The 13365-nt window shown below is 39.5% G+C and overlaps 1 protein-coding gene across 1 annotated transcript in view; it reads right to left on the bottom strand.

Moving 5' to 3' along the window:
- Window positions 1–509: 509 nt before the first annotated feature.
- LOC135496239 (FMRFamide receptor-like) overlaps window positions 510–13365 on the bottom strand; it is a 45680-nt gene continuing 32824 nt past the window's right edge. Inside the window, exon 2 of the mRNA XM_064785432.1 lies at window positions 510–2326. Coding sequence (XP_064641502.1) covers window positions 1024–2325 — 1302 coding nt within the window. The 5' untranslated portion in view covers window position 2326 and the 3' untranslated portion in view covers window positions 510–1023. The remainder of the gene's footprint in view (window positions 2327–13365) is intronic.

Genomic DNA, 13365 nt, shown 5'->3' with positions numbered 1-13365 from the left:
ATATGCATCCATCTGGTGCCTTCAAAAGTAATATCATTAACCGTGAAATTTTCCTGAGCTCAGTTGTTTTCGTTTTAAACGTGCAAAAATTTAAACAACAGCATTTTATAGTATTACGTTTCAGCAGCAAACAAAGATTTTATTATGTACAGCCATTGAAAAAGATAAATTTTGTCAGCTTTAGGCATCGTGGAAATTTCACGGTTACCAATCAAGATAATAAACTTGTCCGGATTAGAACACAATATGCAGATAATCTGAGAGTCGACTGAAATGAATGGGCTATGTTGACATCGTAAGTGCTCCGCGAACATGTGATTTCTATTACCGCGACCGGCAACTTACGTAACCATGACAACGTTGCAATTAAATGCAGTTTTACAGGTTGGTGGCTGCTTTCAAATCACTCTCATCATTTTGTCATTGTGAAGATTGCCGCTTTTATATTGAAATCACTTTGCTCAGCGTGTTATTGACAAAATTACACAACGGGGGTCAACCATAATAACAATATTTCAATCGATGTATTGAAGACATGATTTAAGACAGCTTATTTACAAATCAGCATAGAAAACACAATTATTCAGAAATTGTCATCTAATGTATTTTCCGTGTGATCATGTTCCAGAGGCTCTTTCCAACTTGGTTGACCTTGTCACCTTTTGTTACTTTCCTTCCGCAACTTTCCCCAGTCATTTCTCATAGAAATCATTGATGGAAGAGCCCAAGATCCATATATCAGCCAGGTTTTCTCACAATTTGGGTTGTCTTCGATCGTTGTTTTTCAGTTTCCTGGCATTCTCAAAATCTATTTAGAAAGAGCCTTCGGGGCATGCAACAGTACTGGGAAACCTCCACAACATTTCGAAAATGGATATCCGATTTGATTGGTTCTGGTCAATGTTTGATCTGAAGGGTCTCCACTTGGTCCGGACAGCACTGATTCCAATTTGGACCCCCTGGATCGACAGCTTCACCCCTGCTGCAACAGGGCCTTCAAATCCCTGATAGAGAGGTACTGCTCTATGTCACAGTTCGGTTTAGAAGACACTGTTTACCGGACCTGTTATTCACATCAATCATCTCAGTTTGATCAGCGTTCCGGGAGCGATATGTACAGTTGTAGGTCCCACCATTTACCGTCATGCTTTCAGAAACCATTTGTGATCTGTACTGGTTCATTTCAGTTTTCCAGCAAGCCAGACGAGAAAGTTGTTGACGGAATTTCTGCCCTGTTGCGCAATACAGGAAAAAGTTCATAGAGTGATTTATATACATGAGGTACTCCGTAATCGTGCTCGCTAGCGATATCTGCGCTATGACTTTCAGATCGGTATCTGATTGCAGTATGGCGCCAATGATCATACAAATTACCATTGGTAATGTTGTTAAGAGGAAGGTGAAAGATATTGACAAAAGCATGACAGTGATTTTGTAGCCAGTGTCTTGAGAGGTTGTGCGGCGTTGTGAGTCATTGGATAGAAATTGTTCCCGGTCACGATGTGCAAGAAACACTTGCCGTATGATTAGAAAATTTAGACTCATGATTAGAATGAAAGGGAGAAATGAATAGATGAACGCATCAACCCACGGCCAAATGCGGATGAAATCCTGGTACCGCTCCCCTCCTGTGCACTTCTTAACATGTTCACCAAATTCTTTGAACTCTACGACTTTTACTGTCCACAGGAAGTGTAGGTTTATAGTTAATATCACGGCCAGTATCGCCAAAATCACAAATAAGGCGCGTTTTGTGTTGCACATGACGTTTGCCTGTAGCGGAAAACAGACGGCAATGTAACGTTCAACAGTCACAGCAACAATTATCCATACAGAAAAATCGCTGGCTGTGTAACCCAACAGCATAAATATCTTGCAGATAGCATCGTGTTTTCCCATTATATTGAAATCGGCCACTTCTCCTAACCATATTCGAAACAGCCCCATGTAGAGGACGAAGGTATCCACAATTGCTAGAGCACCAAGATAGACATAGGTTGAAATCCGTGCCATTTGCCGCCGAAGCAATATGATACAGGATAGGATGTTTCCTATTGTGCCGATCACTATCAATATTGGTGGAACAATCAGCCGTAGATGCTTGCTTAACCAATACTCTGTGATGTTCATAAGTTGCTCTTCGTACGGTTCGACATGCATCTCGTTTTGCGATAGGAACAGCGACTCTAAATCTCTGATACTTTTGATGCCTAGTTTATCGAAGAGGATGTCTCGCTCTTTTGGGAGGAGGGTGTTGATGTACTCAGTTAGGATGGTGAGGTTGAGTGCCCAGTTTGGCAACTCACCAGAGCTTGACCCTTGCATCCTGCAAAGAGAAAAAAAATGTTGTATGGTATTTTTGTCAACTTATTGAAACTTGAATTGAAAACAAATGGTGAATGTGACTTGTTGAATTTAGGGCCAAATCTTGCTGCTCACCTCTGAGCATGATAGGTATTGTATCCTAAAAATTTACAGAAAAATATTTTAAATAATAGTATATAGACATAAAATCAGTTACAGAAGTAGCGTGCTCAATACTTGCGCCACTCCTTTTACCCCTAGTGACATCATAGCTTGTACTGGCGGCAATGAATTCGAGAAGAGTTCAAGCTAATCATTTATGTTCTTGATTACGTCCCATCATGTACCACTTGCTCCGCACGCGGAAAATAATCAATATAATCTCCAGTGAATTGATGAAGTTTTGGGTAGGCTTTCCTTTGACTTGTCTTATCATGATCGCTTTTCTTGATTGTGATGAAAGACAGATTCTAGTTACTTGTATATACCTTTAATTTAGCCTGGAGGTATAATGAAAGTAATTTTGTTTGAAGTTGTCTTAGTTTGATAGGACCACTTTAAACAATTTATGCATGTAACAATATGAAGTTCAGAGAGCCAAGATTGCGCACCCCAAAACATTAATAAAGTGGTCTTATCTCCTGGACGAAGAGATTCATCTTTGTGTCCTTGACCAAGGAACCAAACCCCGGACCTAATCCTGAACTGCTTCTCTTTGCAAAGGAGTATATAATCGGCAGTAGTTTTACTTAGGATGTTAATCCAGCTACTGGACTGGCAGTTGGACAAGTGGAAGGGATACAGATATACAATGTGAAGCTTTACTCTTGACACTCCGAGTATTTTATTGGTATGGGATACCAGGATAAGTCTGTCTTCAATTTAATCCACTAGTCATCAAATTGTTGGTCTTGTCTGGAAGAACTATTATTGATGACAGTATTGACATCGTAGAGTGCCAGAAGCCTGTTCTGCCAGTTTTGAGCACATCCGCTCCGAGTTGGCCATGTCGTCTGGAGTGCGTCCCTGGCGTATTTAGTGAGACAAGAGTTTGTCAGGGATCACTGTCTTTATTGTTGAGAGCTTGCTATCGTATGGTCACAGTGACAACAGTGATTTATTGGTCCGGGACTTACACCCTGGTATGGCAGCTTGATCCGAAGATATGATGGCAATTATACAAGGTATTCAGGGGAATACCTTGTTGCGCTGAGAATTATTAGGGAATACGTGACCTTTCGATTCTCAGTCACGGCATTGATTGGTTCTATTTCCATGCCTCCGCTGTGACATCCACAAAAGAGTTGTATACAGAAATGGCAAATGACATTTCCAACTCTGGTTCTGATATATCAGTCTTCAAGATGGATTTGGTTTGATACGGAATTTGGGGATAAAGTCTTAGTTGACCTGTTTCCATTGTCTCTTGGAGACCTAGATGTAAAGCCAACTTTGTTGTAAAAAAGCAAAATTTGAAAATGTCTAGATATGACAATACATACTTAATACATAACTTTCAACAGTGCCGTTGTGTAGACGGTGTACACTACCTGATTCGTGGCAATTGTAATCATTCACCTGATAGTTGTTTTCTGTGGTGAATAATCCTCAGTTCATACCATGATCATAACTTAGCAAATCATGGTCCGCAGGGAAATTATCGCCAGTTTTACGCCATTTCATCGCCATTACATTGCTATTCTAATGCCGTTTGTGCAAACAAATTCAGCTTAAAGGCGGCCATCATGATTGTCGTCCCAAATTGCAATATTGCCGATTCCAGTTCATTGACCATTTATGCAGTCATAGAGGAAATAATACCCGTTCTTTTGTTTATATCGTGAACGCTGACGTGATTGAAATGATGATTGTTAGCCATCAGCTTTCGGTGCAATGTTCTGCTCGGAGGCAGTTGGGTGATGAAGTGTTTGAAAGCAAAAGCATGTCGCAATCTGACAACAAATTGTCCTTAATGGAAATTTTTCAATGGAGTCAACAAGTCAGATTTGATCTCTCCAGTGGTCTGCTGTTGTGGATGATTATTTGCGTTAAATGTTTATGTGAATACGTACGAATGAAACACGAAAAAAAATCACGAAGAAATATCTCGATTGATGGACTTATTATCTCGAGCGATCGAGATATTATCTTGAGCGATCGTGGTAATCTCTCGATCGCGGCACTGTATGGAGTATCTGAGGTAATCAGGGGTATAATGTTCGCTTCCACCCCCCCCCCCCCCCTCTATGAAATTGCTGATCCGTGGAAATATCTTTTTCATTTCAGACATGATTTTCTTGGATTGCTCATTGGTAATGGATGAAAGAATGAACCACTCACAGACAATTTCTACCCTATTAGAATGTATTTCTTGGACAATCAAGCACGACCTCTTTAAACAGCAAGGCCATGAAGTTTGTAAGGTTAGATCTTTGAAGCATTGAATTGTCTAACCTGGTCTTGCATGTTTACTCCTAACCTCTCATTAGCTCACCTCTGGGGAGCTTATATGATACCGTGGCATCTGTCGTCTGTCGTCCGTCGTCCATCGTCATCTGTGTTTGCAAACAGTAGCAAAGGTGGTCATTTTCATCTTCATTGGACTCTTGTGTGGTCATTTTCCCTTTGGTGGTTCACCACTTAAGAAAAGCTAATGCAATGTGCCGAGCTTGCCTTAAGTAGTTTATTTCAGACAGTTGTTCTTAGGTGGTTAAGCATGGACTTGTCCATTTTCTGTTTTTTTACCTTGTAAGTGAAGATTGGAAACAAGGAATGACCTCCTAAGCAAGAGTTCATAGGCGGTAACCACCTAAGGTACTTACAGTTGCTTCATCCATCGTCGTCGTTAGCGTAGCACGTTTTGTCACCTTTAGGGCTAGATGGCTAAAACTTGGTGTGATGGTAGCTTTGGGCAATATGCCCGGAATTATTTTTCTTTTTCGCGATATGACCAACTTTCTGGCCTCCAGGCGGCCATCTTGGAAATTGGTTTTTTTCCTTTTTGAAGTTAATGGTTTTACATAGAGTGACAACATTTTTATGGTTGGTATATCTAATAAGGTTAATGACGTATCACCTGGGTTTTTGATTTGACCTACTTTTCAAGGTCATCGGTCAAAGTTCACTAAATCACCGATAGGTGGCACGTTTCGTTTCTATTTGAGCTAGACGGTTCTAAACTTATGAGGACATGTATCTGAGGACCCTCTATTCTATCCAAAAATTTGTCCTGGTCGGACTTCAAATATGGCTGCCAGGCGGCCATCTTGAAAATTAAACAAAGTTGGATTGCAACCAAATTTCATGTGATTGTATATCTTTGTACTCTCTACAATATCCCTTATTTTCAGTCAAATCCATCCACCAATATGGCCGCCAGGCCGCCATCTTGAAAATCCAATGAAGTGCTATTACTCCTAAACTGTTGAACAGATGTCAACCGATTTCCATGTGACATGTACACTCTTCAATAACCCTTAAATTCAGTCAACTTTATAACCAAAATGCTATACTTAGATGGTACTGGTAATTTTCTTTCGCTACTATTGAGCCGAGAAGAATAATATTATTCAATGGAATCAAAACTGGTGAAACTAGCCAGAAACTGTTCTCCCCATTTCCACTGCAAATGACATGCATTACATTACCCGAGAGCACATGGTCCCTAGACCATTTCATGTACTTGCAATATGTTTTGTATAATGTTTACCACTTTTGCTCAGTATGGCCGCAGACACTAGAATACAGAGACAAGTCTCAGCACCTTTCTGCTCTCTCGGGCAATTTACTTGAAGTCTTATAGGGAGGCCCATTTTAATTTAGCTACAAACTGAGTAGAATGTGCAATTCAATATCAGAACCATCAACAATTCAATGAAAAATATTCTCTGCACAGACTGTATACACATAATTTATCTGATAATAAATACATACACTATAAATTCTTGCCTTATATTGATATGAACAAGCTAAAAATTAAGCCAGTTCTGTTATACAAATGAGCTACTTACTTATTGCCTTGCAAAATAATAATAACAATAATAAAAATATGAAAATAATGATCGAACTGCAATTAAACAGAGTGTACTCATCACTGATCGCTATGCAATTTGTCGTTAAAATATTCGTTATCAGTTTGAAATTAATGGCCAACTGAAGAAAGGGACGAATAACTCTTATATCAATTAGATGACTCAAAATCAATGTTCACATCACGAAATATGGTATGAGCCAAATGGCGTTTCCAACGATGTTGGTACGGTACCCTACATTACATTTAAATGTTTTTCAAAACAATCTCACTGATTGGAAAATGGACCATTTTCTAGTCATAAAAACCAAGAAACTAGGCTAACAATGTGAAAAAACTGTTAACTATCCTATCATACTGTTGCAATTAAATGAAAATATTTGAATAAAAGTAAAATCAAATTTCTAATCATGTTAACGGTTGATGAAAAAATTCGACACATTTTGCAGTTTTTAGACATCCGTTTTCTTTCTTTTTACCACAAGCGAAATTAAACTCACATGAAAACTTGTTGTAGTAGGTCAAAATAAAAATGATTGGAACCCGTGTATCCTATGAGAGGACAACAAATAAAATCATATGATAACCTTAGATATCCTAAAACCAACAACAACAACATTCATTTTTACAGATGTTTGGAGTAGGAAATTAAAATGCTAACTACAAAAATATATGTGAAAATGTGGAGAAGAAAAATATTTTTACGCATTTAGAAAATTATTGTTTTGTCCCAATCCCCTTTTTTTTCAAAACTGTCAGTGGCTTTGATGTTGATGCCATACGTTAGTCTGTGTATTCTAGTGTTCGCGGTATAGATCATGAGAATACGTCGATTTTATCAATTGTTGTTCATTCGAAAACATCACATCGCGAAAATTTGACAACGTATCTATGAGCAAGAAGTTTTTTAGACAATGTACCTGGGGAAAATACTGAGGATCTCCCGTCCACAAAGAAGTAAAAATGTGTCAGTCCGACACGAGGTGGAGATAACTTCAGGGAAGAAGCAAGGAAGACCAAGGAAAACATGATGGATGGACATCATCAAAGGACTGGCCCCACCACATCTCAGCATCCGGAATGCTGGAAAAAATGGATCTACTTGGGGAAGCTTCTCTGCTACCAGCTGCCATGATCTTATACGACCTTAGGGAGCATGTTTGTCTCTCCTGGACCCTTCCCCACAGAAAGACGATCAACAGCTTTTGTTAGTTACACGTAATATCAAAAGAATCACATAGACGAAAAGATGGTGTGGTTTTCCACATAAACGAAAAGATGGTGCGGTTTTCGTCCCCCTCCCTCCAGACAAAAGTGCTTGTTTTTTGGCTTCAATAGGATTTAGACATGGCCCTTTTTGGCTCACCGTAGGGGAGTCTTTACAACACCGCTGTGTCCGTTGTCCGTCATCTGTCGTCATCGTCTGTTGTCGTCTGTCGCCGTCGTCGTCCGTCGTCGTTGTTGTTCGTCGTCGTCGTCTGTATCCTGGTTCAAAAGCAGTGGCACATTTCTTAGTTGCTAGAGCTATGAACTTGAAAATTTGTACGCAGAACCCCCCAGGTCAGGTGACCTCTGACAATGAATTTTGGTCCGATTTGATTCTTGACTTGGCCACCAGGGGGCCAAAAGTGGAAACCCATTAAGTGTTATATCTCTCTTATGAGTGACTTGTTTTCTGTGATATTTTTATGGTAGGTTCTCTTAGCAAGGATACGTCACATATCCTATGGGTCTTTGGTTTGACCTAATTTTCAAGGTCACGGGGGTCAAATGGTGTAAATTGGCTGTTTGAGTGTAACTATGACACGATTCTCTACCGCTTAAGCTATGAACTTTAAATTTGGTGCACATGACTCCCTCTGTCATGTAACCTCTGCCACTGAATTTTGATCCGATCTGAATCTCGACTTGGCCACCAGGAGGCCAAACCTAAAAAAGGAAAAAAGTGTAATATCTCGCTTATTTGTGGCTTGTTTTGGATGATTTTTATGGTAGGTACTCCAAGCAAGTATACATCACATGTCATACCAACTTTGGTTTGACCTATGTACTATACATGTAGCATGTTTCTTAACCAGGATAAATTCCTAACTACCAAATATCTATATGGTGAGCACAATGGCCCCTGACCATTTCATTAAGAACATGGGACAAAGAAGAAGTAGCAGTAGTAGGTGAACACCCTTTAGATGAAACAAGAAATGTTACGTCATAGGACCATTTCATTTGACTTCACCAGTTTGAGAATTCGGAGAGCTGGACTTACCAGGAACGCTCTCACTGCCGCCAGTAGTCAGCCACAGAAAGTTTGAAAACATAGTCAGATTCAGCAGAGAATATCTCTTGTTATATGAAACCAAATGTGGATTTACTGGTAGGTACCTTCAGATGGTAACTTTTAACATGTTTTAGGTTAATGTTAGTGTGTCTGTTTTGGGCTTTGCCTTATTTAGGATGTCATGTGAATTTATTTCTTCAATATCTTCCTAATTTGTGAATATTATGGCATTGTGTTGTGTGGCACGTATGCTTGAATAGGCCTATGAGACAGCAAGTATTGCGTGCAAGTGTTGTAACAAGTAAATTGATAGAAAGCAGACTGTCTGGTATGGTTGCCACTGGACCTGAATAGGATGATTGAAGTTGTAGTTTGCTTATCCCATGACATACTGCAAATTAAGCAAAACTCTTCCCAATGGCTTCATTCAACACTAGTAATGATAGTAGTAATGATGATAATAGGAAAAATGATTTATTACCCCCAGATTAGGAAAAAGTTGCAATTTTAGGTATAACAATACAAGACCATTGCATCAGATCAGTATCATATGTTAGATCAGTACAATATGTCATACAAAAAAAAGGTTGAAATCAATGAAGAATCCCTTGATATAACCAGAGAATGTAACAAAATTACAGATACGCATAAGACCAGTATTCACTGGGGTTCAATTTGTGCACAGGCCACTTTGTTAGGAACAGACATAATCGAGCGAGATGATCAAGCAAGAAAATCACCGGTCCTGATATTCCAGGAACAATTAAATAACTTCTTTCTGTCATTCCAGATAACATGCGCGAATGTTCTCGATGTCGCCACAAATCGATGTCACCAGAAGCTTCACTCAAGATTGTCATCAACCACAAGTTTCACCATCATCTTCAGACCCAAATTCAGCTGCAAGAGCAGTATCTCTGTAAGGAGACGAATTTGCTGTGCCGGGAGCTTCACAGGTTCAATATTATTCAAGATCAAGTGACAGGTTTCCATAAAGGATGCTGACAAGACAGGCTGCAGTCTTCTCTAGATTCTCAATAGGATGTTGTCAGGTGCTGATATTTGGAAGCCAGTATGAAGCTTCCATTCTGTGCAAGACTCCATGAAGGAGAAAGACAGGTAAGACATCTTCATTAAAAAGTTTCTTGAGTAGTTTGTCCTGCAAGCTTCCCTAGACCAGCAACTGACACCAGTACAGGTCTATAGTAATGTGTTAACTAGTACACACTGACATCCGATACACTGATTTCTAGTCAAGCTAGCCAAACCAGGCGAGGAAGGGATGAATGAGCTTGTTCTTACCACATTCCTTTGGAATGATATGTCTGACAAGAGATCTATCAGATGTCTATTAGACAGTTGATCTCTTTTGCACATCTAACTAACTTGATGGAAGTCATTTCACGTGTTATAGACATCACCAGATTTTCCCTGTGAGAGACTAAACAATGAATCCATCAATGTGCTCATAGATGCCAGCTAGTCCGACTGATGAAGTCTTTTTCTCTTGACAAGTCGAGGAAAGTGATGAAGATACGGTTGCCTGGTAGATTGATTTCCGGAACATGACACGAGTGGCAATGCTGGGGTTTCCAGCCCAACTGCATAACTTGTCCATTATAATGTCTTCTTTATAATAGACTGGTGATACCATGGAGTGACTTAGGAAAAATCCTGTAGTCAAACAGGAACCAGCAAATAATACTGTAACCCAGAAATGTGCATTTATTGTCGCATGTACAGATAATTGCAAAATTATATACCCTGAGAGTTGTCAGAATGCTAAAGGGAAGTAAGGTCAAAGTTGCTCAAAATGGATGGCCACAAAAAATAATTTTTGGTTTACAGTATCTTCTGTCAGCAGTGTTGATCCTTGTATCCTATTGCAGGTAAGGTTTTCACTATAAAGAGGATTTAGTGAAAATTCTTTACAATATGACAGGCCTCATTTGCCATCTAATGATGCAGTGCATGCAATTGCATGACACATTATCGAGTCGTAGGTGCCCTTAGTATGTAGCATGATGTCACACTGTGTCGTTATTAGGGCCAGACTCGCGGTATATTTTTTATTTGTAAAGGCCATGTCTCAAAATAACTGTTTTGCCAAAAAGGCTGTCAGAGCTATTGAAAATCCCTTTAACTGCAATGTTTATTGCCCGATAATTTCAAAATACATGTATTTTCAAAGAAAGGTCAACAAAATGTCATCAAAATTGCCTTCTAATTGCAATGTTTGTTTTTATTTCAGATAATAAGAAAGATACACAGCTTGCTGGACCATAGATTTGTCTCACAGCAGCAAACATTAAAAAAAAAGATTGTGCAACAAAGGTCTAAAATAAATAATGTAAGTATAATAGTCTGATCTTTGTCATCTCATATGACCGTCATTCTCGTACCGTCATCGAGAGTGGCACTCTATCACTACACTCTCTTGGGCAACAGTCTGCAATACGAGTGGATTTAGTTATAAAAATATCCAAACCCGAAGAGACTGTTAAAGAGAGTCAAGTGAGTGATCCATTTTATCCAATTTCGGGAACACTACCAGCCTGTCAGATACATAAAATGGATGGAAATTCGAGTTTAAGTTGGTGTGCTTTGTTAACAGCTTTCAAATTTCTTTTTCAGCTTATTTCAATTGTAAGTGGTGGTCTCCTGGGTTTTCGACCTGTTTTGCATCCCATTCAGGTTTTTATGACAGGCAAGTTGTTGAGGGAAGTGCTTGAAGAATATTGGTAAAGAGAGATTACATCAGTTTGTTTTTAACTAAAATTCGATGATGGGTGCCGATTTACAACTGAAAAATGATCTCTTGTATTATCGCTTGAGGATGTTTGCTTCTGATGATATACCCTGACCTCAAAATTGGCGGTGTCTGCAAACTTAATTTGGTTTTGCATCAATGGGATAAGGATGCGTGAATTTGATTGACTTTGAAGATTTGTGATAATCATAAGCACAGGTGTACATCCAGGAACAGATCTTGCCACAGAAAAGGGTTTCAGCTGAATAACCATGTGTGTACTTTGGTCGGGGGGGGGGGTTAGGGGCAGATAGAGGATTTAAAAAAATTAGTACATTAAGTTTGGACTGCCTATGAAAAAGATGGTAAAATAGATATTTGTTTGCCTGATTTGATAAAAATCCTTTTTTGTGAGGAGAATTGGTGATTAAGATCCAGATCAGTGTGAATTTTCATCCCTTGCCCCTTTTATCAAGCAACAAGCCATTCCATGTGAACGCATACTCCTTCCCCTGATATTTTCGTTTCAATCTGCGAGCAATCCTGATTAACGGCCCTGCTTCAACAAGTCTAAAATTTTGTGCCCAGACTCTCTTGAGGACTGACGACAATCCAGTTATACGTGTTTAGATGACATGATTGAGTGTGCCAATATAAAGCTAGCGGTCTGTGGTCACTCGGGCTTGTTCAAATAGTTCCCGCCTGCGGTATATTTGCATGTTGAGGGGTGCTTCTGGCTGGTCCATTCATGCTTAAGCTTGTTAATCCCTGGTCCCACATGACCTTTGGCCATGGTAAATTTAGCAGGTATCTGTTCCTGTGATAGGGTTGGTTACATTTTGAGAGGGTAGCCTAGGTCACGAAACGAAAATTTCAATTTCAGAGTTTACTGATTAAGATGACGTTAGCACAAAGGGCGCTTTAAAGTACCTCGCTGCTGTTAAGAATCATATTTTTGCTGATGAGTCGGCTTCTATCTATGAAAAATCTTATTCACAGTTCATTTAACAGATCCAGATCTCCTCGATTCTTGTAGAGTAGAAGTTTCTGAAATCAGCCTCTGCTCCACGTGGTAGCAAATTTCATTTTAATTGCCCAGTTAGAAAATGAGATTGGATCTTGGGTAGAATCAATCAAATGGGTCTCGTTTCTGTAGTGGTGGAAACCCTATATTAGATTTCTACTGTTTCCAGTGTGTGGTAATAAACTCGTGTTCTTGTGTAATTAGCAGTTTCTTCTTATTGGGAGAGGATCATGTTTGAAAAAATTGGGCTCATCATGTTGAGGATTGAAAAGTTTATGATATTTTTTATTGTTGAGGGGGCGGCCGAGCTGTTCAAAACAAGTTAGTCACTAACTTATACTTTTTTTGCTACGATGGACCAATTTTGCGATCCAGGTCTTGTCGCAATGCAATGACGTCACTTCATGCTTTGCGTCATGCAAAGTGTATTTGGTGTATGATGCCACGAGACTGCCAAACTGCTGGTCTCATGGTGACATTGTTGTCTAACGAGCACAGTCCGACTGAATTATGCTATTCTCTTGTCAATCCCGACTGGACCATATGCACCAAATTGCTGAGTTTTCCGTCATCTAAGAACTCTCTTTATATGTCTCGGCGATAAGTATTCTGCTCAGATTGGTATCTTCTTCATTCAGGGTTGGTCAAGCAAGTGAAAATTGCTGATGGATTTATCAGCTCTCTCAAAACAAGATTCTGTTTGTCTAATCATCATTGGGATCTATCCTAGATGAGACCCTGCTGGATCCAATTTCATGATAAATGGAGGTATGTTGTTGTCTGGATTGACTTATTGGGTCGTATCGATTGAATCGTCGGTGCAGCTGTTTATCAATCTGTGAACATATAGTTTTCCGTTAATTTACAATTGATCACAGCGAAAGGGATTGGAGTTACTGATGAATTGGTAACGACGGTCAGGAAAGGGACGGTTGGACGGAATCCCTATCTGGAATTATTCTTCCTGTTTGCGTTGAGGC

The sequence above is a fragment of the Lineus longissimus genome, chromosome 11 (assembly GCF_910592395.1).
Source record: "Lineus longissimus chromosome 11, tnLinLong1.2, whole genome shotgun sequence".
Taxonomy (NCBI): domain Eukaryota; kingdom Metazoa; phylum Nemertea; class Pilidiophora; order Heteronemertea; family Lineidae; genus Lineus; species Lineus longissimus.
This window is presented reverse-complemented; position numbering and strand designations above follow the sequence as displayed.